The sequence below is a fragment of the Drosophila hydei genome, unplaced genomic scaffold, assembly GCF_003285905.1.
Source record: "Drosophila hydei strain 15085-1641.00,03,60 unplaced genomic scaffold, DhydRS2 tig00000001-arrow-pilon, whole genome shotgun sequence".
NCBI classification, from domain to species: domain Eukaryota; kingdom Metazoa; phylum Arthropoda; class Insecta; order Diptera; family Drosophilidae; genus Drosophila; species Drosophila hydei.
In genome coordinates, this window is record NW_022045643.1 from 12,744,041 (window position 1) to 12,770,635 (window position 26,595).

The 26,595-nt window shown below is 40.3% G+C and overlaps 4 protein-coding genes across 5 annotated transcripts; 3 read left to right on the plus strand and 1 right to left on the minus strand.

The window, feature by feature from the left end:
• Positions 1-211: 211 nt before the first annotated feature.
• Positions 212-1,934, plus strand: LOC115483184. Of its 2 annotated transcripts, XR_003944271.1 has the most exons (6): positions 212-386; positions 443-674; positions 725-1,190; positions 1,245-1,328; positions 1,383-1,530; positions 1,606-1,933. XR_003944271.1 is itself a non-coding variant. In XM_030224353.1 (4 exons), the coding sequence occupies exons 1-4, from the start codon at positions 1,080-1,082 to the stop codon at positions 1,917-1,919; spliced, it is 657 nt and encodes a 218-aa protein (XP_030080213.1). In that variant the 5' UTR covers positions 978-1,079; the 3' UTR covers positions 1,920-1,934. The 2 variants fall into 2 exon arrangements, 1 of the variants encoding a protein (XP_030080213.1); XM_030224353.1 differs by lacking the exons at positions 212-386; positions 443-674 and having other exon boundaries at positions 978-1,190; positions 1,606-1,934.
• Positions 1,935-2,587: 653 nt separating this feature from the next.
• LOC115483340 lies at positions 2,588-3,389 on the plus strand. Its single transcript, XM_030224821.1, has 4 exons — positions 2,588-2,820; positions 2,888-2,991; positions 3,050-3,200; positions 3,254-3,389. The coding sequence occupies exons 1-4, from the start codon at positions 2,670-2,672 to the stop codon at positions 3,370-3,372; spliced, it is 525 nt and encodes a 174-aa protein (XP_030080681.1). The 5' UTR covers positions 2,588-2,669; the 3' UTR covers positions 3,373-3,389.
• Positions 3,390-3,407: 18 nt separating this feature from the next.
• Positions 3,408-4,103, minus strand: LOC115483341. The gene is made up of 3 exons (XM_030224823.1): positions 3,918-4,103; positions 3,776-3,859; positions 3,408-3,715 (listed from the first exon to the last, which is right to left on the minus strand). The coding sequence occupies exons 1-3, from the start codon at positions 4,020-4,022 to the stop codon at positions 3,419-3,421; spliced, it is 486 nt and encodes a 161-aa protein (XP_030080683.1). The 5' UTR covers positions 4,023-4,103; the 3' UTR covers positions 3,408-3,418.
• Positions 4,104-5,968: 1,865 nt separating this feature from the next.
• LOC115483739 lies at positions 5,969-6,412 on the plus strand. Its single transcript, XM_030225939.1, has 3 exons — positions 5,969-6,029; positions 6,091-6,180; positions 6,252-6,412. The coding sequence occupies exons 1-3, from the start codon at positions 5,969-5,971 to the stop codon at positions 6,410-6,412; spliced, it is 312 nt and encodes a 103-aa protein (XP_030081799.1).
• The last annotated feature ends 20,183 nt before the right edge of the window (positions 6,413-26,595 follow it).

Here is a 26,595-nt window from a genome sequence, read left to right on the forward strand (position 1 = left end):
TGTTATACTAAATTAATTATATAACTTAAGATATCAGTTTTAATTAAAATAAAAATAGTTATTTGAGTATTTTTATACTTTTACTGCTGTGTTTTTCGCAGTGACACTGTCGTCGGGCCTCAGCTTTTGACAATCAAATGTCATTGATTAAGAGTTGAGTTGCCAACAGCATTCTTCTCACACTCTGTTATATTGAGAATACGTGCTCATAATCATTATAGCTTTGATTTAGTGTACAGTTCTGACCTATGCCTGAACTCTAGTTCAAATGCCGGCTGGATGAGATGGAGAAATATTTGGTAGTTTGCAGCTATGCGATTGCAATTCTGGATCTATTGTCCGCAGTGCTTTTCGCCAGTGTCTCTGGAATGCTATATGCACAGCACGTAAGTTGTGTAGCTTGGGATTGGGTCTAAGTCGAAGTGAGTGCTATCGTCTATAGCATCACTGGACGTCGCTGGCAGCGCTTGCTTTTGCCATCATTTGGATTTGCCTCATTATTGTGCTGTTGCTGGGTATTTATCGGCGCCAGTTGAATTTCGTGCGCTACTGGTTGGTTTTCACCTGCTTGGGCATTATGCTGGATGCCTTTCTCTTACTTTACGGATTGACACTGGCGGTGTGCATGAACTGGGAGGGCGTTAAGTTGACCGTTATGCCATTCGCTGGGTTGGGTAAGACTTTTCCAAACGCCTTGGGTGTCAAGTGCCTTATCCTTTTACAGCTGTAGAAATGACTTTCGTGTTCATTATATACGTATTCTACCTGGATATTATTGAGAGTGAGCAGTGGATACCACTGAGATACACCAGATTTAAAGCCGGCTGTAGCTTAAAGCACAGCAAATACACCTCTAGTAGTGCTGGAATACTGCGAAGGGAGCGCAAGCGTCTAAGGAAAATGTACACGAGAGACGAGAAAGCTGCCTTTAAGGAGCCACACCGTAAGCTGCGTAGAGGGCAGCCTTAATTACCACAGCACACCTATAATTTATGCCTTTCTGTCAAGTCGGGAAAAATGGAAAGTAGGCCAAGCGTTTCTGCTGCTCAACGTTCTCGGATAAGCTATCAAATGTCGTCATGCAGCCGGAGAAGACTACGCTCTTATATTGCGCCTATGCTATAGCCGTTTTCGATCTGCTCTGTGCTGTTCTCTTCGCTGCACTCAGTCTGTTCAAAATCTATTCACATGTAAGCTCGAGTCGAGTAAGCCTAACAGACTATACTCTAGTTTCCGTATTACAGTTAAGCTGGTTAACCATATTTGCCGTCTGTTTTGCCATGTTTTGGTTAACATTGATTGCTTTGCTTATCTATGGCATTTATAGCGTAAGTTGTAGTTGAGCTTTATTAATTTCAATAAAATACAAATTTTATTTGCAGCGCAAATCGAAGCTCGTCAGATATTGGCTTATATTCTCATGTGTGGGCATTGTCATAGAGATCTGTCTGTTGATTTATGCTTTCTTTGGCAAGAGCACTTTTCAAATAGGAGTGGTTGACAATCGTTTGACTCTATTCATTGGTTTATGTGAGCAATAGCGTTACACACATATTTGCATACATATAAATTAACTTTTTTATTCACTTTTGATGTCTCTTACAGTTGTTGAAACATTTTTTGCTTTAATTATCTATCAATTCTATCAAGAGCTCTCGGAACGCATTCCAGTTGTCCGGGAAAGTAAGCAGCCTCCTATAGACCCACCGCTGCTAAAGGTGGTACAACAGCCAAAGGAAGAGCCGCAACCAAAGGCAGAGCTACCGCCAGAATCAAAAGCTAGTACTGTGTCGCCTTGTCGAAGCTACCGATCCTACAGATGCAACATATTGCAAACTAACGCCGATGCATGCCCCAACACCTACACCTGCGGACCAATGCAGAAACAAAATCGATCCTTAAATAATGCAGAACGTTGAAATCTTAAGGTTGTTCTTGAGTTGGCTTATATTTTTAATAAATTTATTGCTTTATACTGTCGATTCATCCTGATTAACCTGGAGTCAGTTCAGTCTGTGTATAAACAGCCCTTGTGTAGCGTGCTTCGATTGTAGGAATACTTATATATATCATCAGCAGGATCATCTTTAGTGTCTTACCTTTGACTAGCCATCGCGCGCTTTAATAGTGTTCCATTTAACATGCACGCACGCACCCACACACACACCCAGCCATTTGGAAATGTTAAAAACAAAATCCTTTTAAAATAATTTGCACAGCAGCAGCAAAAAAACAAAAACAAAAAACGATTGCGGAAACGGAAACAGCAACTCAGAACTCGAAGCTGGCGCAAGTCAAGGGACTGGCTTGGTAGTCGGTAGCCTGCGAACTCTTGTCTATTTATGCAAAAAATGTGTGCATAAATACATATACGTTTATACTTATAATGCCAGGCTGATGAAATACGTGCACTTGCATATATGTATCCACACACACGCAGACATTTACGTGCCTTCCTGATGTCAAATATAATTTACTTTTTCGCGCTCATTTTGTACGCAGTCAGCCCGGGTAGATCCGCTGTATGGCACAAAATCAAGTGTTTGCAGCAGTTTTAACTTTAAGTTTTGTCTGTCAACAGAGAGAAACAGACAGACAGTCAGAGAGAGCGAAAGAGGGAGAGAGGAAATAAAAGTTAAAGAAAATAAACATTTCGATGCAAAGCGAGAATGGTGAGCGCATTGAATTGCTTTGGCCTGGCCATCGGTTGTGTGGACATCATAGGAGCTTTGTTCTTTGAGCTGATGATTATTTTCATGCTGTGCCAAAGAAAAGGCCACAGAACAACAACTGAAGAAGAGCAGTCGACGGATGTGACAAGTGAGACTTTGAATGGAATGTGGTAGAAGTTGCCAGCGATTGCATCCTAACTGTAAACTATTTTCAGCGTTCCGTGGCAACAGGGTAAGTGCTCGGTTGCTGTGGATTTACCTGTTCATATTGAACGTGTGGATAGCTATTTCAATGCTGATGCTCGCTGGAATCATATTGGTGAGTAGCTGTTCAGACTCTATTCTAATGTGTTGTCCACTGAGAACGCTGTCCACAGCACAAGCCACAGCTGATGCTGGTCTGGCTTATCTGGTGCTTTGGTGGAATGATATTCGATGTGGTGTTTGTTTTTTTATGGATCCTGGAGCTACTGTCGGGCGATGTCATTGAGGCGCTAACTAACATCATGATATCATTGCTAACTATGGGCAAGTTATCCACCTGCTCTAATCTAATAGAATCTAATTTCCAATCTCCTTAGCTGTCGAATTTGCCTTTATTCTTATAATATATCACATTTATGTCAGTGTACCACAGTCACCAAGCGCACGGCAAGTCCAGAGAAACCCTTTGTTACGCTTCACACACTTATTATTTTAATTTGGCAAACGACTGCTGAACAATAAAAGACTTGGTTCTGTGCAATTTACTTCGCTTTTAGCTCGGCTGCTGCCTGGTCAAGCGGTATGCCGTATTGCTTTGACTTTCGTGGCTCTAGGGACTTAAAGAATCTATAGGCGATCAATATAATACCAAATCGAGTCAGCACTTGGCCAATGAGAGGGCCATGATTATCAGATAACTCTTGCAGAAATTGCTGCCTGCTTTTGTCGTGGTCATTGAACAAATAATGGAAGATGGTGATAAAGACGTCTCCAATGGCTAGCCATCTGATCTGTAAATAGGCCATTAGCAGCCACAGCCGCATTAACAATTTGTTGCGCTGTGGGTGGAGCTACTTTAGTAAGTATAATTCATTAACTAACACTTATATAATACTTACGCCAACGACACCAACGGCGAAGACACCAAAACAAAGGAGTTTACACATCGCCTGAAGTATAATCACAACGTCCAACATATCAAACTGTTGGGCATGAAAACGTTTACATGTTGACTGCTTGCCAGAATGTTTGTTATGTTACCTTCATGATTTTGGAAAAGTTTATCATCTGAACCATGACAAGGAATGCAGCGGAGCCCTCATATACTAGCGCCATGTAGGCAGAGCAGTCAATAAAAACCGACATTGGGCACTATTTAAGATACTGATTAAATAGTTTGCTCAAAAATTGACTCGAATTGTGAATATGTTGCTTAGCAGTCCATATTTTTCAGATCTTTGTTGATTGCCTATCATGAGCCTGCTGATTTTAAGTAATTCACAAATAACACACTTTTATCGCTTGGCGAAAATCCCAAATTAATGATTGTCCTTCACAATAATATAACTTCGTAAAGTGTTAAAGTATATTGAATTCATAAGTGTAGGCAGCCAGTCAGTCAGTCAAGTCTTTCACAGAACCAATATACTCTTCAACTTTCTGAGCGAGTATATAACTCTCGTCTTTTTTGCACTGCCCCTACGCTGCAATACAGAGCGAAGTTGCCTACGACTCGCATGAGATGTATGTGGAAAGAGAAGAACCCTTCTCGCTCCATTTTTAATTGGAAACTTTATAGTTGCTTTGTGCTTAGTGCTTCAAGTGGTTTATAGTTTTTAAAAGTCTGGCCCACGGAAATTGATTCATTTCCGCCTTGTTGTTCAGCACTTCCGGCCGGAGTCTGGCGCCGTCTTATGGAGCAGACACGCAATCAGCTTAAAGCAAACAGTGGGTAATCCAATATTTAAATGTCGGCTTAGTTCCAATCAAATTCTTATACCAAAGCACATTCAAATCAACGGCATTGTCAACTGCCAAACTGTCATTTGCATGTCGCAGCTAAGCAAAAATATAAAATATTTTTTATTCTTTAATAAAGAGTGCTTAGACCACTTATTGGGTGCCTTTAACTCCACTCCACTGCACTCCTCTGTGCCCCTTGCCATTTTTTGAGGAGCCACTGGCTGTTCAAATTTATTGTTTGCAAATTGAAATTCTTGTCGACACGCACGAGCAACTGCAAAATCCATTGGGAATGCCGGGCACAAGGCAGCGCCTGCTATCCTCTTAGCTGATCCAAGCTTGTCAACTCGGGCAACGTCTTTGCTGGCTTTGTGGATGGGCAGCTCATCATGACTCTTTAGTATTTATTAAGATTTTGATATGCCTTGAAACATATTTCGAAATAATAAACAAATATTTTATAGCTGCGTTAACAAAGTCTTAAGGGAAATCGTCAGGATCCCAAGACGTTCATAGAACAATAAACGAAGCGGTGCTCTACTTGGAAATTTATGCAAATCCTCAGACACTGATACTAGTTAGCATTAGCTATAGCCATGTTAAATTATAATAAGATGACCTAGCGGTCACAGATTCCAGTTGAGAATGAAAAGATTTGTTTAAAAACTTCCTAAAAAATATATATATGTCGATCATTATACAAATCTCACCTTTATTTTGATGATGTACTTTACGCCTTGGTTATATGAAAGTGTAAATTAATCACACAGAAATTTATCTACTTCATACACTGTTCTATTGCGAATACAGACTTCAACAATTGATATGCACAGACTGTGATTGTTGACATGAGAAAAATGTAGTCGTAGTAATGGGCACTGATAAATGCTTTATATTGGCTGTAATAAATATCGATATACTTGCTTATATATTATAATAATAAAAGATGAAATGTATGAATTATATTGTACTCTACTAAGGCATCGGAACAAGATGTTTGGTGCTGACTTGAAATAAGAATATGTGATATCCATATCTTGTATAATCAAAAGAGAGTTGACAAATCCTGAACATTATCTGGAGTTTCATTAGAACCCTTCGACATTTTTCATGAACCCTTCTGTCTGTTTTTCTATTATAGATACATCCATTCACTAGATCGATCGGATACGCTCGCTGTGGAGCTACTACAGGTAACATAGCTAACTTCTCTGTTGTATTACTGTGTTTTGTCAAGAGCGACGGCAAGTAACGATACTCGCTTGCTGTAAGTCTCATTACGATAAAGAGAGTTGGAAGATTGCTATAAATAGAGCGAAACTGTGTATTTTTCATCATTTTTGTTTAAGATGAGGCCACTGTTGCTAATACTATTGTTGTTTGTTGCCGCCACTGCTTCGACTACTTACGGCAAGTAAAGTGTATAAATTGTTAACGGATAAATGAATAAAAAAATTATGCAATTATTTAGTCCCTGACGATCCTATATCTGGCGAAGATATAGACGAAAGTATAAGGGCATTGAGTAAACCAAACGAAGTGGTTGATATCAATACAAAAGGTATACAAATCTTAATCAATAGGTGTCGGTTGAAATAATGTGACTATTATTACAAAAAATGATTGACACAGGCGGCCCGAATTCAAAGCCAACAAACGAAGCGAACGTTCCTACCGTCGCATTGAAGGTAAAACGGACTCTTCAAAATCCAAGAAGACAAAGAGCTGAAGAAAATGCTGATGGCTCTAGTCAAATCATCCAAATACGTGGAGCCGTACTAACTGGAAAATGAAAATGAATATTTATGTGTATTATATTCCAGATAGAAAGCGAATATAATTAACTTAAGAGATCTCAAATGATATGCTAGTCAAAAACAGTCCATATCTATACTACAAACATACAGCGTACCTCGAAGGTAAGTAGCTCTAAGGTAAGTTGCCAGTGTGAATACATTACACTACATTAGTCACCAAAAGCACATGTTTTGTAATTAAATGGGGTTTTTATAGGAGGGTGACTTTAAGCTTCAAAAGCTATTTAGCCGAACAATAATTGTTTTTTTTTTTTGCTGCGGTGGCGGTGACCGGTTACCGCAAGGCCATGTGTTGTAGTTGACATAACTTTTAATAGATCGATTCGTTCCGATTGCGTTGTTTTTCATTTGCCTTGCAATACGCCAGTTGCGCCGAGAAAGCAACTAAATTGGAATGTCTATGCCGGAAATTGATTGATTTCCGTAACGTTGAGTGAAAAGTGGAAAAGAAGAGCACCTAAAACGAACGGACACGAGGCAGGCGAGATTCTGGCGAGCCACTGTAACAACTTAGTGAACAACTACTACAACTTTAAGTAGCATTGACGCCCTCAAGCCATAATGTTGGTTTGCAATTAGCCGTTTATGTGGCTGGGCACTTTGTTGCACTTGCAACCAAATATTGTCTGTGGTAGCTGTGCGTGGGTTGCACCCTGCAGCTGATATGTTGGCAGCAAACATAAACTCTGACAAAACATATAACAGGGCGCATATGGTTTTCGCCAAAAACAACCAAAGGCTGGGTGGCTGGGTGGCTATGCGTGCTCGCCGAACCAAGAGCTGCCAGTTGCCAGATGCCCGGACTGCTATTGGTATTGTATGCTTGCATATATATATATATATTTATATATATATATATATATATTTCTCACAGTCATTGGCAGTGGCTTACGGTGCGTATGTGTGCTGCTAAAAGCATACGATTCACTTGTTACATGCTCAATTAAGCCAGAAATGACAGCACAGCCAACTAAAGTCACGCTTTGTATAGCTTTAAATTTGGCGCATAACTTACACACACACATACACACCCATACAGCCTCTCTCCACTATATATGTTCTGTGTGTCTGTATCAACTGCGTGGCGAAGATCCAGCCAAAATGCGAGTACTTTTTGAGTGTGCAAGTGTTAAAGAGTTTTTAGTGGAGAATAGTAAGTTAGCTGCTTGTTTAGGAGTTAGTAATGCATCTAGTTGATGTATACTTAAAAGACAGTGTAAGAAATAAATTAATAATTGATTTGAATAGTTGTTAGGTTAAGACATTCAGTTAGAAAATCTATATATATTGTATGAATTGTTATATTTTGAGAGCAGCAATATAGTCTTCTAAGGTATATATATACTAGTCAAGACCAGCTCGTCCTGTTTGTGTGGTCTATGAACGCAGCTATCTCGTAAAGTACATAATTTTTAAACTTAAAATTTAATATATATTTATATTTTGCTACAATTCATATTTAGATTATCACACAAAATTTTTGTGTTTATTTAAACATATTTTTTATTTATAATGTTAGCTATTCATTCTAAGATCTGCTGTAACATTTATTGTCGTAGTGAGTCACATTTTATTTCACAAAATGTCATAATATTTCGTACCTTCTACGAGTATACAGAAATAAAGTAGTTGAGCTTTAATATACACACTTCGATGCCAAAATTAAGCTTAAATTTTTTGTGGAAGGTTGCACGAGGAACCTTCGTAGAAGGCTGTCGCATAAGCTTACGTAAAGGCCTTTAAGGCACACATATGGATTTTTGAAGCGTGTTGCTTAGTTGTGCTTTAACATTTGGTTTCATGCCAATTAAACTATTTAAAAATGTGTCCCCATAATTACAGCCGCATCCCTTTGTGCTAAGTTAATTATCGAGTACGCAAAATTGCTTTGCCAAGTAGAGCAGGACAAAGCGGCTGGCAATTAGCGCTACTCGGCATATTGCAGACTCTGTAATATGCTTAGTCAGGCCTCGTCCTTTGCCAGAGTGACGCAGGACACGTGCAAAATACATACACACCAACACCAGACCGTACAGATGTTTTGCTTTGGGTGCAAAAAGGCTGACATTGTTTTCTAGGACGTACTCCTAGTGAAAAGTTGTGTCTTGGCTTCAAGTTTGAGGTGACGTTATGAAGGACATGACACCCCTCCCCCCACACACACCCACACACACCCACACATGCCCACATTGGCACACACTAGGAATTGCAAATCAGTCGCCTAATGTGTACATAATCAGTCATGTCGCAACATGTGAATTCCATTAGTGGATACACGGCTCAAGCAAACAAACGAGCATTAATCAGCGCAGGACGAGGTCGCAAATGAGAACGAGAAAGTGAGGCCAAATAGCGGGCAAGTATCTCAGCTTAAGGTCCTGACCAACATATCCTTCTGCCAGCAGTATAAGCTTTCTCTGTTATTTATGTTTCTTTTTGTCTAGCCATTTAATTATGTACATACACATGTGGAATAGCAAGAAGAAGCTCTGTGTAGCCTACTTAAGAGCACAACACACGCACACCCATACACCCACACATTAACGGGCGACTTACAAATTGCCCCAGCTACCTTGATTTATCCCCAGATATCAATGCAACGCTGCAATGGCACTGAAAGCCGACATCTTATTAATATGCCATTCATTTGGCCGCTTCATAGTTCATTAAAGCAGGACCTGAGCGTCCGAACAGTGCATCCTGGCGCCAGTCTTGGCCGCAAAGTGCAGCCAGCAAAAATTATGCGGCTCGTTTGCTACTGCCTTGTTTGTAGCTTCAGTCCATGGACAGGACGAAGAGCTGACTCTGGCACTGGCTCTGGCTCTGACTCTGGCTCTGGCTCTGGATCCGAGCCATTCGTTTATCCCTTTGTTCTCGTTTATTTGCATGCCATTTGCTTTTCTCTCTTATTTTTTCATGGTGTGTGTCTTAAATGTGTGTGCGTCCGTGTGTGTCGTTTGTTTCTTCGGTCACGTTTGTCAGGGCGCCTGTTACTTATGACTGTTGTGTGAATTACCAATATGCATTGTATGACTACGATCTACGCTTTATATATTTTTGTGAATGTTTTCGTTCTTTGCCTAATTGGATACTCAAGAACAATCTAAAAAAACAATCATTGTTTTTTTTATTTACACATATATATACAAAATATTTAAAGTAAGAGAGTTCCTGATTATAAGTAATTCCTAATATCAGACAAACATTCGTAACACATAACTGCTGATCAAGAATAATTCTGATCACAGTTGCCTATAGCTACTGTAGAATGCTGCTCTTGTATCATATAGAAAACATGTTTATATATACTATATAGTTCTCATATTTTATACATATGCAACATTGCTTTAAAGCATATACAGACTCAGCATAAGAGAAAAAAAAAAACATTTCCTTATTTACACTTCCTCTGTGCTGGGTTCTCTGAATTGCACTCTTAATAACGAATTCCTTTTTTATGGTTTCCGGCTTATAGAACAGTACATAAATTGGCAAGGAAAGCAAAATCACAGCAAGCAATTCTTTAATCACGTTGTATGTGCTTGTTTTTTAAAGCCTTATTTGATTTTTGCGAAAAGCTGTTGGTGTTGTAGAAATTCGTGCTGCTGTTGCTGATGCAGCATTGTTGCTTTGTTAGCCAAGTTAAGTCTGAGCCAGCTTCCGTAGTTGGAGCCGCTGTTAATGTCGCAACAGTTGCCATTCCAGTTGTCTCTATCTCAACCACTGCTTCTGGCATTATTCCGTCGCTGCTGCAGTTGCAGCTGCAGTTGCAGTTGATATTTGTGCGCCAGGCGTAATTAGTGCTCATGGCATAGGGCGCACTTCCTCTACGCGCAGCTCCTGTTGTTCTAGCTTAGCTCAGAGCTGCCATCGTTCGTATTGTGGCACTGCATTGCGTTCCATTCGTAATCAGTTTTTGCAGGCTCCAGCGCTTAGTTCCGAGGATTTACGAACTGGACAACGACAGAGGGCAGCCACATACAATCACGTTACACAGACGCTCTTTTTGTCATCATGATGCGCTCTTTGCTGTTCTTTTCATTTTATGGATAGGTCTTGGTATTTAAATTGAAGTTCCATTTGGTGCGCTAGTTAGACCAACATTTGTTTCAGCTTTTCAATAAGAAATATTTTTTTTTTTTCAAAATAATGGATACTTGGTGAACACATAATAATACTTTTCAAGTATTTCCTGCCAAGAAGTCAGCTTGTAATAAAAAAAGGTAACTTTTATTTGAAATAATTGCCAATTTTCTATCGATCTATCGCTAGAAATATTTCGTATATGTGGCTTTTGATGGCTTGAATCCTGAGACCCTCCTAAGATATAAACACGAACTATTCCAGTCACGTCCAGTTATCCAAAAATGTCATTAAATAAGGTATGGAACGTTGCTTATAGTTTAATAGAATTGTAAGCAAACTGAGTTAAAAATGTTCATCTTAGAATCAGAAATTATAAATCAGAAATATAAATGCCCAAGCTTTAATATTGTCTTAAATTTAAAACATGTTTCAAACGAAATTCCTGTCATAGTTAGCTGGCTAAATATGAAACTCATTTCTACTTGTACACTCAATTGTCTTGTGCTCCCTAGCTGATTCAACTTTCAATGCTAATTGCCTTTTGGCAACTTTCGCGACTTGATTCAAACTTCGCTTCCCACTGGACAATGAAAGAATGCCATTTTACTATATCTTCTTCTTTCTCTCTGGGTGTGTGTGTGTGCGCGTGTTTGAGTACGACTCGATTGCCGTTTGCTTTGGCCATTGTTTGAGTTCACGCAGCCTTGCCATTAATTTCACAATTAGTTAGCAGCGGCTGCTAAAGCTGCTCGGAACCACCAGGGAACCACCTGACGGCAACTCAAGACAAAAGTCCAACAATCTTTAATTAATTTTTACAGCAGTTCTGTGTGTGTGTGTGGTGGGTACACACACACTTATATATGTAAACATATATATATGTGAGTCTCAGAATTTTGCAACTATTCTCGAATAAGTTGTAGCTGAACACTCGACAACTGCTGTAGCTTTACGAAAGCGTTGCCTGACGATTTTTGCTGACTAACTTTTGACAACAAAAACAACAAAAACGCCAACAACTACAACAATCGGACGCGCATAAATTTAAATTTATGTGTTCGCGGGCTGGCTGCATGTGTCGGGCTCAATATTTTATTTATGTATGCTGCCACCTTCTGCGTTTTGCCCGACATTTGCTTTTAGTGGCAGTAGCAACAACAAAATACCCGCCGTCTGCGACGTGAGCTTAAAGCGAACATTTCTGCTGATGCCGCATTGTCAACTTTCACTTCAGCTGCAGCTGGTGACAGCAAGACACACACACACACAGCCTTGACACGCAATTTCCCTATCGTAGCCACATTTAAGCATTAGCCACGAATAGTCAAATATGTTTGATCACTCATACGCAACGTGGTACGTAGAATTCGCTTTTTCGCTTCCATTTGATTTCCACTTTAACTTGAATTGTGCGCCACGAAAAGTTTTGCTCAAGTTGGCTTTATTTCTTTGTTGTTGCTGTTGCTGTTGCTATTTTGGCGTTGATGTAATGAAATTCTGTGCAATTGTATGGCAACAAGAAATCCATTAAAGCTTATTTTTCGAGCAAAACTTTTTCGGTCCGACCATTTCACTGATTGATTGGCATCAACAATGTGCTGCCAGGGTGGCAACTGCCAGTATAAAACGGGGCGACTGGGCGGATGAGCAGATGGGCGAGTGGGCGGGTGGGCGTGTTGGCGTGTTGCCAACACACTGTTAATGCTGCCAAATTTGCTGAGCGTGTGTAAGACAATAAAAATAATTGAGTGCGTTGTTGCTTGTTACACTTGGCCCTTGTATTTGGATTGTCAACGTAGTGTAAATTGTGTCGCCTGCTTCAGCGTGCCCCACTCACCAACACAATTGGGAGCGTCGAGCTGTGCAGATTGGGGCCAGACGATAAGCCCACGTCATTACCGTGTAGAAGAGGGTAGCAGTCGTTATCCTGCCATGATACCCATACCCGAAGCGACATGTTAGCTGTCTAGCTAACTGACTGGACTTGAGCCATGGATTTGCGGCCGGCTATTTGTTGCAGCAAAGCCCGAGTGCCACACGAAGCAAGAAACTCATTACATAAATGTGTATGTATGTTTGCAGAGGGCATATTATTTTTTACGAAATTGTTGGCAAATTAAAGAGGTTACTTCTAAGGTCAAATGGTTTTCAGCATACGGATCTTAAGTTATCTGGCAAGAATTCAGATTCTATAATCTCAGATTCTAGAACCTTTTGCCTCCAATCGGTATTTGGAAAGTTTTTAGACTTGCAGAGCCCTTATCGCTTATCCGAACATTTTCTATGCCCTTTAATTAAAATTTTTTGAATTGCTGCCAACAACATCTGTTATAATTGTGTTATATTCTAATTAATAATTAAATTGGTTTTTAACCTTAGGCCTCTTAACGTATCTTGTGATTATCCTTCATTTGCAACTTTAACTGTAGCTCATCTCTTAACCCACTCGTCCGGCACACTCACACACAGATAAAAGGGACTTCAAATGAATTGTGCGGCGCATCATTAAACTGCTTAAAACTGCGTGCTAAAATGCCAACTCTCTTTACATAGTTTCCTCAGTCTTCCTCTCTTTCGCTCTCTTTAGAAACTGTTGTCATTTGCTCATTCTGCGCCATTATACTCTTGGTAAATGGGGTATATAGGATTGCGTAAGTGAATGTATGCATAAAATCAAACATATTTTGATGTGATAACTTAGTTGTAAACAAATTGAGAACATTTTATTTTTCAAAAGAAGTTTTAATTACATTTAGTTGGCACTAGATACAGGGCATCTGCTCGTCTCGTCGCATGCTATCAAGGCGCTCTCGTTTGTTTATTTTTGCAGCTTCAACAAACAAAGCCAACTGCCACAAGCGGCCACACCTCCAGCAGCTTACCGCCCACCGCCCACCGCCCACCGCACAGCGGGTAGAACTTCGCGCCCTTCTCTGCGCAGCACTTGCATAATTTGCATGGTTAAGTGAGCAAGGAGTCGTCAAAATGAAGCACAGTGCCGCTCCAGCTAGTCCCTTTCTGGCGAGGCATCACTTTGATAATGTAGCCCAAATGTGCGTCCATTTTATAACTCAATTTTAATTGAATTATGCAAATCGCCAGCTAAAAATTAGCAGGCGTAAACTATTTTTTAATGATGCATTGTGCGCTTTTAATTAAAAGCAAGCGAAAATTAAATTAGATGAGCACGTTTTTTCAACCACTCTCCCGCTTTATGTCTAGGCAACTTTTACAGCCATCCGGCTGCAGACTTTAACAGTTTATCATCGTCGTTCGGATTAGCCATTCCGGCCATCCCCAGCACGGGCCACCATCAGCAGCTGGGGACTGAGCGCCCTGGCTGTGGTTCTTTTGCAAATGATGTCCATTTTGTGTAGTCGCCAAGCAGTCCGACCGACAGGATGGACGGGTTACTCTCAATATTTGTGTGCGTGCGTTTGTTTGTAAGTTATGCAATAATCCATGACTATGCGATGCATCGAAGTTGTTGTCATTGGCAGCGTTAACCGAGGCGGCTTGCTCAAAGGAGTCACCCAACAAGCACACACGCATCATCACTGCTTCTGCTAATCTGCTGTATATGTTACGAAGCTCATTTATTCTGCAGTCCACCGTGTCTTGTTTGTGTGCGTTCCTGGCTATGGCACTACATGTGTATGTGTGTGTGTGTGCGTGTGTGTACGTGTACTTGCATAGAGCTTATCCGGTGACACTAGGTTTAAGCGCTTGTGTAGTGCCACTCGGTCCTGTCCAGAATTAAAGCGCTCTTCCAGCTGGACACTGACATTGTCTCACAGGCGCCAAACTGCTAGACCAACAACACAAAGAAAGGACAACTGAATCGAGGGTAGTCGGGATAACCGATAAAACTCTGTTTGATTGCTACAAGCTGCCTATATACTCTATTCCTGTACCCGGTCAAATCCTTTAATATGACATCGAAATGAGATTGTGATGATGACATGGCGCACCTGAAGCTGTGAGTTCTCGCGAAATGTATTTATTTTATTAATTTAGAAATGAATGTATCTTTGACATGTTGAAGTCTATATTGGTATATGAAATATTTAGTGACATTAAATTTGCACGTTATTAATAACAATCAGAAGGCATACGAGAGAGTATTGTATAATTTAAGACTGTCTTATAATTATTGTTAAATTTGACATACAAATTTTTATGATTGCAGATAGAAGAGAAAGCAGAATATTTCAATTTACTCACTTTTTATTGTCAGCACTTCGGATGATTCGTATATGGTCATTTTATCACACACTTGTAGAATTTAATGAATATAATTTGAAGAAGATTCGAGTTTGAATGCATCCATCTGTCTCTATATATCTTAGAGACACACAGAGAGACAGTGCTAGATCGAATTTACACTTTATAGGGTCTGCCACTTATGTGTATTATATATATTTAAAAAAAAATATAAATGAATTCCTATGCCTATTTATGTTCATTATTTAAATTAGCACAATAACAATTAATAAAAATTAAACACAAAATTCTTTCCTTAATTCAGCCACTTTTTAGATATTTGTGCCCTTTATGTAACTTAATAGGCTGTCCAATTAAATATGTGATTTAATTAAAATAAATTGATTTTAATATTTCACCACATCATACATTACAACATTAACAAAAGTTGGTTGGTTGAGCATGCCCCATAAGCAAATACCCTGCTTAAATTCATGAATGAATTCTTTAATTTAGTAATTATATTATATTGATTTATTAACTTTGAGGTATACAAATTATTGAGAGAAGGAAACCCGTTGAAATAAAATTTAAATCATATAATCGATGCTAACAATTCAGCTGCAGTTTGTGGTCCTAAATTACCCTATTTCAATATATATAGGGTATACAGCTAGTCATGCTAATCGCCTTAATTTGCAAATGACATTCAGTTACATGAAATAAAAATCGTGAAAAAAAGCGCAGAAAGGAAAGATTTATGCGCATTATTAATACAATTGAATTTGCATATCATACTGGGTGTGTGCATGTGCTATCTACAATCAATGCAGCAAAACAATTACGTTTTAGGCATTAAATTATCGCCACAATTATTTCGCTTGTTCATGAAAATTCATAAAGCCAATTGCAAATATGCTCAAGCTCAAGAGGAACACAAATAAATGTTCGTAAAACAAATATTATTACAGCTTTTAACATTTATCGTTCTGTTGGCACTTAAATCTAAGGAAAACTCTAAACTGAGTAATTTGGATATAAAAATATGCGTTAAAGGAACCTTATTATTTTAGTAATATATTTCTATAGCTATGTATTTGGAATGGCTTAATATGTAATGTGAGGCGCATTAAAAATATTGACTTTTTTCAATTCTTTAGGGTGCTGGAGGGAACTGGAGACAGATTTGTTTGCCAATCGAGCTGCAAATACCTTATTTGTTGCTAACAATTTGTAATATATTGATGGGGTATAGAAGTGGTCCCCTCTCATCTTCTTCAACGTTTACACAGGTTTCTGGCTGCCAAAAAAGAAGGGATTGCAGTTGCAGCTGCAGCAGAGCTGAGCTTCGACACTCACACACTTAACGGTAATTGCAAGCACTCAAGTGGCGCCATTGTGTGAAGAGTGTTCTGGGCTCGAGAGAGGGGACGGGGAGAGACGTGGGGCAAATTCAAGTTGCATCGTTTTAAAATAATTTAACAGCATTTTGAAGCGCATTGAAGTCAACTTCCGTTGCTGCTGCAATGGCTGCTGCTGCTGCTGTGGCAAGTGCAGTTGCAGTTGCCATTTGCTGACTCGTCCTTCGCCACGTTGTTGCAGTCTACCGTTGGCCAAGCCAGACGACTCTGCAATTTGTCATATGGCCAAATACAAATGGAAGATGAACGGTGTGTCGTTTATAAGTTGAAGTCCTTGGAAACGGCGGATTGCGAACAGGGCCAACTGTTGTCGGATAATTGAATGAGTGATTGTTGCCAAGCTTAGAGCAAATAACAGCTGCCAATGCAATCATCTGCTAAGGACTCTTCATCCATAATTCTGAAATGTCGATGCGAAATATGGGAATCAGAGCTGGCCTCCGGCTACTTCAATTATTATAGAGCACAAGCGGCAGCCAAGCAGCGCAATCAGTTTTAAGTCCATGAATAATAGACAGTTAATTTGCAGGTGTATATAAAGGACCTAAGATCTGAGCTACCTAAAGCACTCAATAAGTAATTAAGTAAAAATGTAGACTTTCGCATAATTAGTCGTTCAAGTTAAACTCACTTCAGATGCCAAGTTGCAAGCTGCAAGTTGCAAGCTGCAAGCTGAGACATGCAGTTCAAGTGGCCAGAGAAATTGCACTTCGAGTTTAAATTTGAAAAAATTAATTGCTTTTAGTACCTTAAGGGGGGCAGCATCATCAGCGACTGGATCAGCGCTTGCTTCAGCTGCAGATTTAGTTTCCGTTTTAGCCCATGCTTAAATATTCATTGAGAACACACAAACGCAGCCGCCCTGTAGTTCCGCTCACCTCTGGATCCTTCATCCTGTAGTCTCCGTTGTCAAGTGTACTATGCAAATAAGTTTGGGCATACAAATTGGCTATTGGTTAAATGGCTTGAGCTGGGGGTATTTGGCAAGGATAGAGCTGCTGTCCTTGTGACCCGCTCGCTCTGCAGAGTGGGGTCTCTTTGTTGAGTTTTCCATTGATCTGTACTTTGTTTTGCTTTTCATTTGTCTATTTGCAAGTACTATAACTCAATTTTAATTCAAGATGTGGGCGGGGCAGGTTAAAGGCGACCAAACTGGATCGTTTTGTAGCCAACCTAAGTGCTTCATAATAATTTAACAGAAGCGCTTCTCAGTGCCCAGCTACTCTTTCCGCTTACTGAGCTTGTCGCTCAGGTGTTTTCAAACTTTTCGCCAAGTTTTTCGCGTTATCTCGCGCTCAGATGGTATGCAGACGAGGAAGCAGAGGATAAAGTAGTGCTTTATTCGCCTCTTTGTTTTTTGGTATTTTAATTAAAAAACTGTCGCTAGTTGCGCTCAAAGTTTAAATTATACAAGCGAAGCACAGTTGCCAAGGGTCTCTGCCTTGGCTTGGCTTCGATGTCCATGGCCATAAAGCTGTCAGAAAATTCAGACATTGTTTTAAATTGCATTGAAGGATTGTCAATCATGTTCTTAGACATCTTCGAGGATAACTGTTATTTCTACAACTAATCAAAATTCCCTCGGTGTAAGAGATTCAGATTGTGTAACAATCGTAAGAGTTCAAGGAATTTCTATTTATTATTGTGGTATCTTCATTCGATAATTCCTTGAAAGCATATATAGTTATTTAATTAATTTTGCTACTCTTATTATAATTAATTCAGTATGCGGGCTTAGATAACAGAACATCCAAACACTCAGCTGAGATTTTAAAGCCAGCACACTCCTTTGCTCAGTTGATTACTGATTGGCTGGTCCATTGTGACAATCAGCTATAGAGAACGAGGATTAACAAAAGGTATCTATTAGCTCAAATTTGTTGATGGGCTCAAAGAATGAAGGTGTCTGGACCTGCTTTAATTAAGGATAATTGTGGAAAATATTGTTAATCACAGAGTACTAATCGGTTTATTAATCGGATTACGTGCTGCACACACACATACAGCTGTCGGCGAGCGTGTCTGGGCGTGGCAGCACGCCTCTGTGGCTGATTAGCCATCAGTCGAGTAATTTGCACATTGATGGCATCTTTTATTGAAGCATTGAACAGGAAATTCTTCGGAACGGGCCAAGTCGTGCGCAGGCCAAGCATGTTGATTGCCATAATTAGTGCCGTGTGTTGCCAAGTGTGCGTGTATGTGTGTGGGTGTGTGAGTGGGTGTGTGAGTGTGGTTGCTATAATGCTATTTAATTAGTTTGAAACCGGGCTGCATTATGTCAGTGTTGTACTGCCATCAGCAGCAGCAACTTGAAATTGCAACAACAACTTGTTTAGCTAGTGTTAGTTAAACTTGTGGTAAGTACAGTCACAATCTCACACACACACACTAACACAAAAACACACACACATACGTGCAGGCAGCTCTTTAGCATTTGTAGTTCCCAGGCAAAGCCCAATGAAAGCCTGGCAATAAAAGATAAGCGCTCTCAACTTTGTCGATGCGAGTGTGTGATACTAGGTGCGTTTGAGTGTGCGTGTGTGTGAGTGCGTATGTATAAGGAACGCAACTCATTTGGTTAAACTGTGCAGCAGCAACCGCCTGGCACTTAAAGCGCATATTAACTGAATTTCAGTTTCGAAACAAAACTCATTAAAGGATGTTGCAAGTGGAGTAAGTGTTTTTGTTTTATAAGTGGAAAACAGTGATAGGGGAAAAGCTCTCATGTACCTGTATGTAATCACACCTGATGGCCCCTGGGAGAGACTCGAGACAATTAAACGAATGAAAATTTCGCTTTGCAGATACAAAAAATGGCAACGTTAAAACGAGCTCTATTTCGGGAGCTCTGAGCAGGGGTTTTTTGACTGATTAGCCAATTTGAAATGACAGTGCTGCAAATGGCAGCACGTGACGCTAAACGTGGGCGGAGGGCGTGTTGGAACTGTCTGCTAGTCAGCTAGTCAGCTAGTCAGCTAGTCGAGCTGTGCACCTGCATAGCATTATCAAGTGCACGTTTTGTAGTGAATGGTGAAAACATTGTCGTCCGCCCATCGTAGCAATGGCAAAACTCTTGTGTATTCATGCCATCACTCATTCAGTTGCTCATTCATTCATTTATTCGTTCATTCATTTGGTGCAACATTGTTGCTGCCCTAACAGCGATGACTGCCATCTAATGAACATTGCAACAAAATGCTCTTATTGCCGGCTACCTTTTATTTCACATGCGTGCAACACAGCCAGACAGCCACATGAAGCCAGTGCATTCAGGTCCCAAGATATTTTCATCAATTAAACTGATATTATGGCTGCGATAGACAGGAATATGTCAATATGGAAGATAAGCTCACAGAAATGCATTAAAAACGTAAATATCAGCCGAATCCTTGGGGGCGTTTCACGCAAATGAGTTCGAGAATGCAACGGGATGTGGCATAATATGCAATCTATCTTTGGCCCAAAGCGAACCGGCGCCCTCATTGCAGCACGTAGTCGCTTCCACTGCAGCACAATGTAAATTTCTGACTGCACGACTAAGTAGCGCAAAATGTGAAGAAAAAAACAGAAAAAAAACGAACTGAATGGCAAATAGCGCAAGGATCAAACAAATGTAAAATATAAAAGAATTGCAGCGACCGTTCGCAACTTTTGTTGATTTTTTGGGTTCGCCAGCCAGAATGTGACGTATCAATTTGCATAGCGTTCTCGCTTTGTTCCTTCCTGCTGTACATATGTATATATATGTGTGTAAAACTCTTTTTGATCTCTCTGCTTTTTGTTAATTTAGCATAAGTGACGAGTGAGCGACTTTTGGCAAGCGCTTTGGGCAAAAAGTTCGATTTAGATTGATTAGAGCGTAAAAATTGTTGGCGTTTCGTTTTTTCATATTTCTCCAGAGCTATTTCCCATGTTCAATGCTCTCACTAAAAACTTTTTCACTCACAAATTTTTTATTGCTCGTTTTTCATCTGCAACGGACGCTGTCAATGGCACATTGATTTTTATGAATATACGCAGACAGAAATGACGGTTCATTATTAAAGTATGAATAAATACTCCAGAGCAACATATAGTTTTTAATAAATTATAATTATGAAAGCGACTGCTTTGACATCTATTGTTTGTATTATTCATTAAAATGAAACGAATGTAATACAATTGAGTTAAGCGGTCTGGGTGTACGGGGCGTATGATTATGAATTATGCATAGTAGCAGAGATCCCTATTTGCTGGCATATTTCAGGTGTATATTTTATGTATAGTATGTTTCAATAACATTATATTTCTTCTATCTACTCTTTAGTCCCTTATCTACAGTGGCTAGGTTTATCCAGATATGAGTTCTTGGTCATTATTATGTTGCTAAATGGCCAGTGACAGGCAAATGCTGTTGCGTAACCCGAACGGCATCAGTCATACGCTACGTAAGCCGAAATCCGAAGCCGCTAGTCGAAAGCCGCCATTTTAAGCTGCATATTTATTGCTAAGCAGAGGGGGCAGCAGAGATGGAAAGGGTTGCGAGGGGCTTACATGCAAAATGCTGCAGCTGCGTGTGCAGTGAACGATAAGCGAGAAAGAGAGCAGTTCCCAAGGGTCGCCCACGACGAGATATGCATGTTAAGTTGCGTAAAGCAAAGTTATGACCGGACAGGAGCAACAGCAGCAACAGCAGCACCAGCAGCAGTTGCAGCAGCTACGCTGTAACTGTAACTGCGGTTAAGTCAACAAATTAAAACTTTTTTAATGCCACCGCTATGCCCTCATACACACGCAAACTCCCTACGCTCATCTAACGCCAAGCAGTTGCAAAATGAGGTGGGGCCGCAGAACTTATGCACGAGTTATGTGCATAAAACTCGGTAAGGCAGTTGCAGTGGCAGCGGCAGCAGCAGCAGCAGAAATAAAATATTATTTAATTAAAGTTTTGCACGTGGATTGTTTGTCTGGCTGGCAGTCTGTCTCTGTCTGTCGGGCTGAATGTATAATTATTTTAATTCAATTTACACCCAACTCTCTAATGCTAATTGAGTGCTAAAATTCACAGAGGCATAGGCGGAGATTGGTTTTGCATATTGAGGCCAATTTTTGTGGCAGGACTTCAATAGTATGTGTTTATAATTAAGGCATATAAATAAGAGCTTTTGGTCCGAGCACGTTGCTCATTTGTACAGCTGGACCCGCTGTCTTGCCGAGACCACGCCCACATCTCTGTGGGTATATAAATTGTTTATACCAGCTCTGTAGTCTGCTGCAAAGGGGTGCATGCCCAGCTATATAAATTGCTTGTGAAATTGAATCTTTATGGCTCAGCTGGAATATTTTGGCAGATAGTCTATAAATTATGGCCACAAAGGGCATACACGCAAAAGTTATTCTCTGCCTGTCCCTCTGTGTGAGTGTTTGTGTGTGTGTGAGTGAGGGTTTTTTCTCCTTTTTTATTTTTATTTTTCGAAAGGAAAACGGATTTGTTTTTGCGTGCCTGACAGAGCACTGTCTCTCCCATATGTTATTGCCACAATGCCTTTGCATTGTTGTAAATGATTATCCTGGGCCCATGTCGTTGAATTGTGTGTTGAAGTGCTATAGTTTTGGGCCTTATAGTTTGTGGCTGCCGAATAGTTTCTAAATTAGTTTGCAAATGTTTTTGTTGCCTGCTCCTGCTGGGTCTTACATACGGTGAACATGTGGCGTATACGTAATATTTCGAACAACAACACATTCTTGTTACGGCATGGGCTCACGGGTCGAGCTCAAATGCCTACGGAATTGTTAACAGTTCCAGGCTATAGCCCATTTAATAATCTAATAAAACTCAAATAGTTTTGCATGCAAAATATAACCGACGTCCAATTAAATGCCCTTTGTCGACTGCTGTTACCCACACCTGAGGCGAAACATCAATTTTGACCATCTCTTTGAGTTTCTCTCAATTTATTTAAGCAATAACAGACTGTGTGAGGTGCTAATGAGGGCTTTGTATCAACTCGACAAAGCATATCTTTTCTGTATATAAACAAAATACAAAAATATTCTTACAAAAATATATTTCTTGAACATTCCATTCGGTTCTTGTTGAGAGAAAGAGAGAGTCAACTACACAAATTCCGAATATTTCAATTTAACAGAGCTACGTTTTGCTTAATAAAACAGTTTCAACATGTGTACACATTTGACTTGAAAATTTCATTAAGATCGTATAGCAAATGCCAAAAGATATTCAAGAATGAATTTCAAACTATGTGAAGCAGAGCAAAAAAATGCGGCATTGTGCGCAGTTTGTGTTTGGGTATGCATATTTAAAAAATATGAAGTAGGAGAGGTTGCTATAGCTGCTAGGGGTTGGGTATATTATGTGTTCCACAGGCAATTTCAATTGCTTTTATACTTATATTTTAAGCAAACTGAATACCTATTCAAATTATTTTTATTGGACATTAATTTGACTTATTGAGATTCTGTGTTTCCTTGACTTAATTACTAATAATATTAAAGGTTCGAGAAACCCTCAACTAAGTGCACAACGAGGTAAGTCTTAGTCGTGCAAGCACACTAAGAGCTATTAAATTATACAGCACTTGTTTATGGGCTCATAATGCATGGCTATGCAACCAAGCCGTGGGAACTTCAACGTTTTTACCTATAAAAAGTCTGGTTAGTGTGGCTTTCAAAGCATTCTTTACAGTGCATTTGCATGCCGACTTCTTATTTTTTACCCCTGCATACGTCTGCATATTTTTGTAGAGGGGCTTGGGAGTCTTCTTCAACTTCAACTCATTGTGCTGCATATCAGGCAATATGGCTATCTAGTTGATGTTGCAACTTATTGGACTCTTTAACAAGTATATCTATATGGATTTTCTAGCCAATCTCTAATAAATTGACTCGTTGTTTGGTAAGTGCTATTTGTTACTTTCACTTTTGCAGTAGTCCTAGTGCATTCGGATGCTGCCAAGTGCAACTTGTAGGCCAATGTAACGAGTCTGGCGAGGGGCCACTTTGTCTTGGGCTCTGCTCGCTTACAGCTGAAAGTGTAATAAGTGAAATGTTTTTGCTAGCGCAACAACAGCAAAAACATCGGCAACATCTGGGCAGAATTGACAGAGCTCACGCCCTCAAGTTTGTGGCTATTTTCATTGAAAAGTTTACGAAACGTTGCAAAATTGTTTGCGGCCATAAAACTGTGTGAAGCGTTCCTTCCAGCCAAAGCAAAGGCCATGCCAGCCAACTCCTGAAAGGCCCTTTCCAAATTGTACACTGAATAGCTCGCCAGGCAGTTTCCCATCATGTCGACAGCCGACAGGACCCATGGGCATTTGGCAGCTCTTTGGCTCTGTGGCTCTGCTTCCTGCTCTACGGGTTTATCTTTGGCTATCAAGTTATTAAGTTTATGTAATTGTTGTTACATTCTGTGCCACTCTGCTTCTCAAATTGTGCGTTGTGTGTATTTGTATTTGTATTTGATTTGAAATGCTTTGTGGCAGATTACGAAGGCGTTATTCAAGTGTCCGGCTGTAGCTGCCAGTCGCTTACGTCAGGCTTGTCTGCCATATTCGATTCAAAGTTCAAAGTTTGTATACCCTGTTCTCATTGAAAAACTTCATTGATAAAACTTCATTGAAAAGATTGAATGCCATCCTCGAATGGTATAAAAGACTTGCAATGTAGCCAAACAGACGGAAAGACTTTTCATTGTCCTTGTTGGAGAATCAAGTGCGAAGGATGTCATTCTTTAGTTTTCTCCAATAATTTGTTGATTGAGGTAAAATGACACACAATTGTTGCTTGCTTAAGTTTTCAAATATCCACATCTTGATAGAACGGAGCTAGTTATAGGATATCTTCAACGCTAGCAACATCTATTAGCTTGTGCTTTTTGTTTGTTTATTTTCGGATCACTTTGATTTAGACTCAGATGTGCACAGACCTGCAAAATAATGTGTCAAAGTGTTGATTTTTTGCTATTTCTTAGGCGACGGCAACGGCAGTTGGAATAGACACATCACTGGAGTCATACATCAGGTGCAGCTTCAGACAACTTTACTCTTCTTCACTCACATTTACATCGTGGCTTGACAATTTTCTCGCATTGCCTTGGCTTTGGCTATGGCTTTGGCTATGGCTTTGACTTTGGCTTTGTCAATAGGCACGACGCCAGTTGATTAATGATGACAAAAGCGTGTGCTCTGTGCCTCGTAGACGTAGCCTTAATCAACAAATGTGACATCGGCTAAACCAGACGTAAAACCCGACTCCATCCTCTAGCCCAAGCAGCATGCCATGGAACACTTCATCAAGAGCTTCGCGTTGCCTCGAGCGTAAAAAGTGGGCGCGTCTCTTGGTTACTTTGATGTCCCTCACGTAATCGGCCCGCCTATTGCGCACGGTACGCAGCATAAATACGAAATGCGACTTAAATTAACAGACCATGAACTCTTTTTCAAAAGAACACAGTTTTAGCTCAGAACAAATTTTAAATTTAATATATTTTCCATAGAGAAATCTTATTAAAAAATCGCACGTGAGTTAACATTGTGATTGCTTCGACAACCTTTCACAGATATCCTTTAGCTCAACAAGAATGTGGAGAATACATTTATTTTCGAATAAATACAATTTTTTTAGCTTTATTTTTAATTTCGAGATCTTCATGGTAATTCATGTCATATTTGGAAACGAGTAACCTCTTTTTCTTTTGATGTCCTTGCCGCGTCCGGTAGGCGTGTCAAATTTGTTGATAGAAATTGCAATCAATATGTAAAAATGAGTTTTACATTTCGTTTATTTAATTTCATTTTATGGCACTTTATGGCGCATAAGTCAAAAGAGGCTATAAAAACCCGTGGGCCTGCATGTCCTGCCCGCCGGCAGCCTTTTACTCGTATTACGCATTCGCCGTGTTGAGCACGCAATAAAAATACCAATTGCAGTTTGGTCGCCCACGCAGTGAGGGGCAGTGAGAGAGAGACAGACAGGGCAAGCGTGAGGGGGTAAGGAGCAAGCGGTTTGCTATTGTTTCGTAATGTTGCTGCATGCAAAATTTATTGTTGATTTTATTTTCAACGTCGTCCTTTTTACACAACACATTTTCCGCTTCCTTTTTATGCCTTTTTATGGACATAAATTTACAAGCAGCTACCATAGGCCACTGGTACTGTAGCTGTAGCTGTAACTGTAACTGTAGCTGGAAGTGGAACTGGAACTGGGACCGACTGGCCCCACTGATGACCAGGTACTGCCATATTGCCAGCCTTGACCGCTGGCGAAATCAGCGACCAGCATAAATCGAGCGCACGGTCAGCTCACCCACCTGCCCAACTGCCACGCTAAAAAGTTAAATAGTAGACAACAAACACACATCGGTCGTGTGTGTTCGGCTAATCCTGCCAAAGGCAAAGTAAAGACCTCAAGATGCTTGTCTCTGGCCACGTCGTACACCCAGTGCGCACTCTTCAACGTCCTTGCCTGCCGCCTCTAAGTGCTGAGCGCTGAGCTCTGAGCTCTGAGCTTGCGTGCTGTGGCGCCATTAGGGCTACGTCGATGACTGCTCAGCACGTGGCAGTGGCACAAGGTAAAGGCAAATATCCTTATTCTCCGCAGCCGCCTTGAAACGAGCGTGAAAGTATTTGCAGCCTTTTCGGTGTAACACCATCCAATTAATAAGGCGCCCCTGGCACGCCCCTTATCCTTTCGCCTATTGATTTTCCCCCAACGGCTGGGGTCACAGTTTTTGGGCGCATGCCCCACAATTAATTCATCTCGTGTGGCACGGGCCTTGCGTGTAGCTGTGTCGCTTGGTTACATTTCAAGTGCGGCTCCCCAGCTCCAGCTACAGCACCCACACATACACACATAATTTATTTCGCTCCATTGCGCCGCCCGAGTAATTGCAATATGTAATTGTCTGATTGGACGAGCGCACAAATCGCGATGGCTGGCACGCAGGTTCTTGGGGCTGGGCTGACTCGCTTTATGAGGCGTTATAATGCGCTTATGTTGAGGCATAGCCAGAATGGAGTCAGCTAATGCAATTAGGCAGATAGCGCGTCCACGCATGTTAAATGCACACCGCCAACTGGAGGGGATAGAAGGATCAAAGTGTGGGCATTGCAATGAATCTGTTTAAATCACTGCACTCGGGCAACTTGTGCTGTGCGTGCTTATCTAATTGGAAAATCCAATTGCATTGTGCAATCTATAATTGAAAGTGGTTTTGTGTGAAGGCTGTCTGTGTGTAAAATATTATTAGACAATGCAAACGCTCTGTGCTTATTATTTTCAAAGACACTCAAATCCGTTCACTCCCTTGAATCGAACTAAAATTCGTGGAATTCACAATTATTTCATTTGTTTATATCTGAAGCAAGGCCTTTCGTCATCTTAATTGCAATTACATCTCAATTTATTCAGCCTTAAATGTTGAAGTAGAACATTCAATGCTCAGCTTGA